Source organism: Eucalyptus grandis, chromosome 8 (genome assembly GCF_016545825.1).
Source record: "Eucalyptus grandis isolate ANBG69807.140 chromosome 8, ASM1654582v1, whole genome shotgun sequence".
Classification (NCBI taxonomy): Eukaryota; Viridiplantae; Streptophyta; class Magnoliopsida; order Myrtales; family Myrtaceae; genus Eucalyptus; species Eucalyptus grandis.
Genome location: NC_052619.1, coordinates 73,892,553 through 73,899,846, shown reverse-complemented (window position 1 = coordinate 73,899,846; position 7,294 = coordinate 73,892,553). Strand labels below are relative to the sequence as shown.

Here is a 7,294-nt window from a genome sequence, read left to right as displayed (position 1 = left end):
TTTCTTAAAGATTGCTAGTGGATTCTAGCTTTGTCTTGGCTGTTAGTGTTGAGAGTGGACGTAAACTTGGGGATAAAGCTGAAATATTATATATTTGCTTGCAATATCATCTATCTCTTCACTAATAGCATCACAATTTATTTATGCTGATATTTGAAATTTAATTTGTTATATTCCGCAAAAAAATTTCATAGTTCTAAACCAATCTATTCACTCTTTTTAGGTAGTACTGTTAGCTCCAACACTTAGATCCTCTTAATCTTTCATAATGGGGTGGAGGATTGGGGATGGAGCAATAAGACTCAATCCTCAATTTTTATTTTGTAATTAATGTATTTAAAGTCCTAAAATTTAATGCGAAAGTATGACTGAATTTTAAAATTCTTATATAATGCAATGCATCACAAGAATTCCATTTCAAAAAGAAAACATCATCTTAACGTAGTCAAGAAGAAAGATAATATATGGCTCAAGAAGTGACATTACATGAGGCCATTGGATCATTTCATGTCGGTGGTGAATGCGAGTTGCAAATTTGGCTTTGTTCCACGTGCCAGGCCGCAGAATTGGGTCTAATCCACATGCAGGGCATGGAAACTATGAATACTCACCGCCAACACCTTCTTTGTCCTTTATCCAAGCAAGCTCTACAAGTTAGCAAACACAAGCAGAAAAGAGAACTTCTGTTATGCTTTGATTAATCAAATCACGCCCAAGAATTTCGACAAGGGTACCGAGGCGCCCTTTGGATCGAAGGACAATCTGGGAGGAGTGCAGGCACGGTGACTGAATGATGTTTTCCCCAGCTTTTGGCGGCATTCAATATTTTTCTAACTTGGTGAATGCTGACAATTCAGACAAACTTTCCATAGATGTGCAAAAAAAATTTCTGCCTTCTTCAAAAAATTCTACTCTTTCAAGCCTTCGACGGCTCTTAACTTTGGACAAAACCGAATAGAGCGATGCTTTAGATTTTTCAACTTCGACAGGTTAGGCAATTTTTTAATTGCATAACAAAAACTAATTTTTAGAGACTTCAGAGATTCCACTTCCCCCAAACCTGGAATCTCTGCCAGTTTGGTTAAACGATGGAGATATAATGTTTGTAGCCTCTTCAAGCATGATAGATCGGGTGTGCGGTCGATGAATTCGCACCAAGATATCTTCAATTCCCTTAAGCTCTCCAAGTATTTAAGTATGGGCAAGTGTGGCATCTGATAGTTACTGATTTGGAGAACTGACAAGCTTTTGAAGCCAAAAAAATCAGGCAATTGCGGGATGCAGCTAAGTTTCAAGGTTGATAAGCCACGTGGAAGCCGATGGATGGACTGCGCGTCCTTCCAAAGCGAGATAATCTTGTTCGCTTCAGAGAAAAACCCTTCTTTTTCACTCCCGTAGTCAATACGTATAAAATCTTTGCTCACTTCGAGATGATCTAAATGAACTAGGCTCGAGAGGTCAGGAGGAAGAACAGGGATATCAGCATCTTCAACCACTAGACATTTCAAGCTCGAGGGAAGCTTTGGCAAAGGGAGAAGCCGGCGACCTGAAATTTTAAGTGTCTGGAGACTGAAGAAATCACCGATCTTTCTCGGCACAGTAGAGATTGGGCTCCCATTCAAGTCCAGGATCCTCAGACGGTTTAGGCTCCACATTTCCCATGGGATTTCATCCTTGAGGCGCCAACAATACGAGGCATTGAGCTCTTCGAGTGTCTCCACCCTTCCGAGTGCACAAGGTATCGTGTGTATCTCTGTGGATGCCACGTTTAAGACTTTTAGTCTCTTTAGATTTCCAATGGAATCAGGGAGAACATTGATGTTTGAATTACTTATATTTAACTCAATCAATGATTCTAATTCCCCAATAGAGTCTGGAAGCTCTGTTAGATTATAGCAATCAGTCAACCACAAACACATAAGATTCGTTAACTTTCCAATCGAGTAAGGAAGTTGGTGGATACTATAGTTACTCAAAGTTTGAAACCTCATCAAAGATTTTAGACTGCCCAGTGTCTCAGGAAGCTTGAACAGTTTGGATAAGGATGACCTGGTAGTCTGGGGCACAATAATCTCCGATAAGCATTCTAGTGAACCGATTTCCATGGGCAACCCTTGAAGGGAATGGCACCCCTTGATATCTAAAGTCCTTAGCTGTCTTAGCTTATTGATTGACCCGTCAATCGTAGCCAATCTCACACACCAAGCGAGAATCAATTTCTCCAACTTGCCAAACTTGGAAAAACTGGGTGTCTTGGTTAACCTCTCGCATCCCGTTAAATCTAGAACTTTCAACTTTTTCGCCTTCTACAATTTATATAAAAGGCAATTATAAGCCCACAAAAAGCATGAGAATACAATAGCATACAACTAGCTAACAAATGTCAATTGATAGAATTTTAAGCAAACATAAGCGAGGTGTTAGTACCTTGATTTGCCTCCATCCACCCCAATTGTGGGTGATGTTGCTTCTCGAAAGGTCAAGCACGACCAAATTCACCAGGTGAAGATTCACGGCTGAAAGATTGAATGGGCAATGATGCCAAGACAGCCATCTCAGATTACGAAGAATATTATTGAAGTTGCCTACGAAATTCATTCTCCGCCCTCCAAGGAACCTTAGCTGTGGCAGACGGGATAATTCTGCAGGTGTTAAGTCATGACTAATACCTATACTGAGTGCTCGTACAACTTGTTTTTCCTACCAGCAGCAGCAGAGAATAAAGATGAGCATACAACAATATTAATCGTTCTTCCCCGTCACCAAATAATCTAATCAAACGCAAGGTTGTAACAAAACAATATTCATTTTTTCTATCAATTTAAAAATAAGAAAAACGAAGCATGTTTAAAATGTTCATTCGGGGTTGATTTTTCTGTCTTTTTACAGACTAAACACCTTCAAGGAAACACAAAAATCTTCATTCTCGCACCGGAACAAGAAACAGAGAATTTTAACTAATCAAACCGCGCCGCAGCTTTCTACTCGTCTCACATGACTTAGGCATGAAAACATATACTTATATTGTTTATAGAGTTGCTTTCTATTTCTTTATAAATTAGCAAACAAAGAAGGCCATCAACTAATAATGCTGATTTTAAAGCACATGACAAGAGATTTTGCTTGGATTGACTATATCTTCTACTCTTAATAAGTTTTACCTCATTGCTTCTCAGTATGTCTAAAGTATTCTCATCAATCAACACCCAAATGCGCTTTCCAGCATCTTCAACATTGTCTTTTTTGACGATGTACCTTCCTAGATCTCGAACTTCATCATGCATCCAAAATCTATTGTCCTCATCGATCTTTATCAATGACATGAGCAGAAGAACATCAATCACGCCGCGTGAGGAATAGCCACTATTACGCCACATGTAGTCTGCATAAGTCTTTTTCTCCCCGATGCAAAAACATGCTATGTCTAGGAATATGGCTTTTTCTATATCGTCCAATTTGTTGATACTTATCATCAATGTTTGTCGAACGTCTGTACACGGGGCTTGCTTTGAGTCCTCCAATGTCTCCTCCCATTCCGATCTGGCCGTGGAGGCGAAAAGAGAACCCATGACTTCCAAAGTCAAAGGAAGCCTTCCTATGCTTGAAACGACTTTTTCTGAGAATTTGTAGCAATCTTCTGGAGGAGTATCGCTTCTAAAGGCATGCTTACTAAAAAGCTGAATCGCTAAATCAAAGGGCATCTCCTTTATTGAGTAATCCATGTAAAAGCTAGGTTGCCTTTGGTTGTCTTTATTTCGTATTATCCTTATGTCCCTAAGTGTGACAATGATCCTACTTCCGCTCCCAAACCAATCATAGCTTCCTGCCAGGTTCTCAAGTTGCTTCTTCTCATCCACATTGTCGACAACAACCAGAACTTTTGCTTTGCCAAGTCCTCTTCTTATGCGATCAATCCCGTCGTTGGTGTCATACATTTCTTCAGTAGAGTTCGAGCCCAATGTTTCAGACAGTAGTTTCTTTTGCATGTCTAAAAGACGATGACTTTGGACATCTTCAAGGAAACTATAACAATCAAATTTAGACCGGAATTGGTTGAAGATAACACTAGCAAGAGTTGACTTGCCAATACCACCCGTTCCATGGATTATAATGAAACGTACATGGTCATCAGAGTTAATATCCAGCAGTTCCTCTATATATTCTAGATCATTCATTTCAACTAGATTGTCAGGAAGAGTTCTATTCTTCCCCTTCAGCTTAAGCAAAACCTCTCGAACAATTAGTTTTATAAGTTCACCATACCTGCCGATATAAGCTAAATATATTAAGAAAGATTCACAACGGCAGCAATTTTCAAATAGCATATTTGAATCCATTTAAATGTAAACATCTCAAGTTACAATGAAAATGATCTAAATTATAAAGGGCTTGAATTAGTTGATGTGGCTGGCCAGATTCCCATAGGTTGGATTGAAACACCAACTACTGCCTAGACTTTCTTAGGAACTGGAAAGGATTAGGATATTGATCCAGAGAAAGGAATGGTTGGATTTTGTGGTTGTTTGTATGCTTACGGAAGGAAAAAAAAAATGTGAAACGAAGGACTTTAGTCCATTTCATATATGATTGAAGAAGAAAAAAGAGTAGAAAGCAATGAAATTATATCTTTATGATTATTTTATCCGTCTACTTATTCATCGATTATATAAATGAAATTTAAGTTTAGCAACTTTGGCATGTTTAAGATTCAATATGAGCAACAATTAACTCATGTTATAGATGAGAACTGGGAGACTTCATCGAGATACCGTCAATCTAGCCATTACCGTCGAGATCTCAGCTTAGACACATCTAGGGATGCTGCCTCCAGATCTTGAGGAGACGTTAAAGAATGGTGACTAGCCAAGCTTGGGTTTTATTGTTTGGAAAGTTTAGTGCACACGTGAGCAATTAAAGAGCCAATCAATTTGTGACAAGTGTCTGAGCGGCAGCGTCGACATTGTCACTAAACTTCTCCCATTTCCAAATCAGTTATGAACCAAGTAAGGGTGTGGTGCGAGATTATTGCTTCTAGGAACCATCTATATAATACTTGTTATTTTGAAAACTAATAGAGTTTTAATAACAATTACTCTTATCGGATTTTATTTTTTTGGCCAAAACTCTGTTGGGTTTAAAAATATAAATCTGTTACATTGTTTGGTTTCATGAATAACATATGTAATAAACGTGGAATACCATCAGAATTTCTGAAATACTCCTAAAATCAAAATTATGAAACGTATGGCTGTTAGTGCAACTAAACGTGCTGTTAATGTTTCGCGAGTCTTTTTTTTTTTCTTTTGCAAGAAGCACCATCAAAACGCTAGGGAGAGCCGTCATATTTTGTAGATAAAATTCATCACTACAGCAGTCTATACAGTTCCCTTAATAGTAGTAGAGAAGATGTGACTAGACCTGAGTTTCCTTTTTCTTCATGAAACTAATAATTTAATGTGCTGGCAACATTTGGAGATTGATCAAACATTCATATGCTAGTAGTACAAAATCAGGATGTTCGATCTCCAGTGAATAAGCATTAATATTTGTCTGTTTGTTGCTTCCGTTTCCTTTCTCCTAATTTGTTGAAAATTATTTATTTTGCTATTTAAATTTGTGGTCTTTGACAACCAAACAAGATTCTAACTCAACATTCAACAACGTGACCATGACATAACATACGCATGAACCTTCTTTCAACTTACATATCAATTATAGAGAAATTAATAACTTGAAGAGTAGATTGAATATGATATAAAAGTCGATCTATATCCTTAAATGTATAACTTGACTAATTAAGTTATACCTTACAAAAATAAATACTTCACATGTTATATTAAAAATATAGCTAAAAAACAAGTTGTGAAAAATTTACCCTTTTCCTTCAAGCTTCCAACCTACTCTTGTCGGAACCTCAACGAGAGCATCTCCCCAGCGTTTTACTTCATGTGAGTCGTACTTCTTCTCATGCTCGGAGAGGGCAGCTCTGTACAATTTGGTTTTAAGTTTTACATCATCTATCTCCACGTCAATGAAGATAGGGAGGATCTCCTTTTTCCCATCTGATTTTGAAGTGCAATCTACCATATGCGCAACCTCACGAAGACACCATGGACTGGAAGCGAAGCCCTTGGAGAAGATAGGGATATAGATTTGAGAGTCGTTAAGGGCTCGCAAAAGCCCTCCCTCAATCTTTTGACCGACTGAGAGCTCTTTATCGTCTTTGAAGACACGGATTCCTTTCTCCACCATGTCATAATAGAGGCAACTAGTAAAGTTATCTCGAGTATCTGGTCCCCTGAAACTCAGGAATACCTCAAACTCCATTCCTGAGGTGTTAGTGGCTGGAGCCATCACACGTCGCAAATGAGACTTGAGACAGGATCTAGCTGAATGAAAATTGTCAGTGGGCTTGCTTTAGGCAGGATATCAATTGGGGAAGGTTTAAAAACAAAAGAAAAAAATACAGGCGGTAGTTATGATTAGCCAGGATTTACAGCTATCAATTGGTGATGGCAAACTCTGAAAGAAATCGAAAATACAGCACCCCAAAATCGAAACATTGGACCAAGAAATTAAAAACGAGACAAGAGAGTACCTAGTGGGCTGATTGAAGGCCGATCAAGCAAGGCAAGGGCGCGACCTGCGAGATCGAGGGAGAAAGGAGACGAGACGGCGACTTAGGCAAGACTGGAGAGACATCGGAGGCGCAGCTGAAGACTAGCGAGAGAGAGGGAGATGCAGAGGGGTCAAAATCCGAGAATGAGAACTAAAAGGACAATAATGCAATTGAAAAGAGTGAAAAGAAAAAAACAAAGCAAAAGTTAAAGAAAAGGGCAATGCTTATGTAACGGTACTGTTATCCTTTCAAAATAACGGTGCATTCTTGGCCACAAATTGCTGACTGTATTACGAGAAGATTTTTCAAGCTAGTCTCATCATTTTTCTCATTTCTTCCAATACTTTCTTTTGAGAAGAAGGATGAAAGATGTGGCCTTCTAGTGAATGACCACTTTCCACACTGCTCCTTGATACATTTGATCATTCGAAGAGTAAAAACAAAAGACTTCTCCGTTGTCTAACTAAAGTAACTCCATTGAACCCTTTCTATGAAGCTTCTCCGTGAGATGCAACTCAACCATATGCCCAAAAAAACAAAACAAAACAAAACCATCTTCGTTATCTTACAATGTTGCTGGTTGTAGACATATGTATAAAATTAATAAATTCAATTTGTTATGATTTTGGTAGAAATATGACACATATTGTTCTTTAAAATTTTCATTATGACATC

At 38.3% G+C, this 7,294-nt stretch overlaps 1 protein-coding gene across 1 annotated transcript; it reads right to left on the bottom strand.

Annotated features, from left to right (window-relative positions):
• Positions 1 to 908: 908 nt before the first annotated feature.
• LOC104414067 (disease resistance protein RUN1-like) lies at positions 909 to 6,812 on the bottom strand. The gene is made up of 5 exons (XM_010025063.3): positions 6,599 to 6,812; positions 5,876 to 6,389; positions 3,162 to 4,263; positions 2,428 to 2,700; positions 909 to 2,306 (listed from the first exon to the last, which is right to left on the bottom strand). Exons 2-5 carry the CDS (start codon positions 6,352 to 6,354, stop codon positions 909 to 911), a joined length of 3,252 nt encoding a protein of 1,083 aa, XP_010023365.3. The 5' UTR covers positions 6,355 to 6,389; positions 6,599 to 6,812.
• Between the last annotated feature and the right edge of the window lie 482 nt (positions 6,813 to 7,294).

Bases quoted from the DNA above. Each gene is read 5' to 3' on its own strand.
- LOC104414067 (XM_010025063.3), bottom strand. From the start codon at position 6,354: ATGGCTCCAGCCACTAACACCTCAGGAATGGAGTTTGAGGTATTCCTG. The intron at 4,264-5,875 runs GTAAATTTTTCA...TTATATCGGCAG, and splicing joins TGGAAGCTTGAAGGAAAAGG to GTATGGTGAACTTATAAAAC. The intron at 2,307-2,427 runs GTACTAACACCT...TATAAATTGTAG, and splicing joins GTGGATGGAGGCAAATCAAG to AAGGCGAAAAAGTTGAAAGT.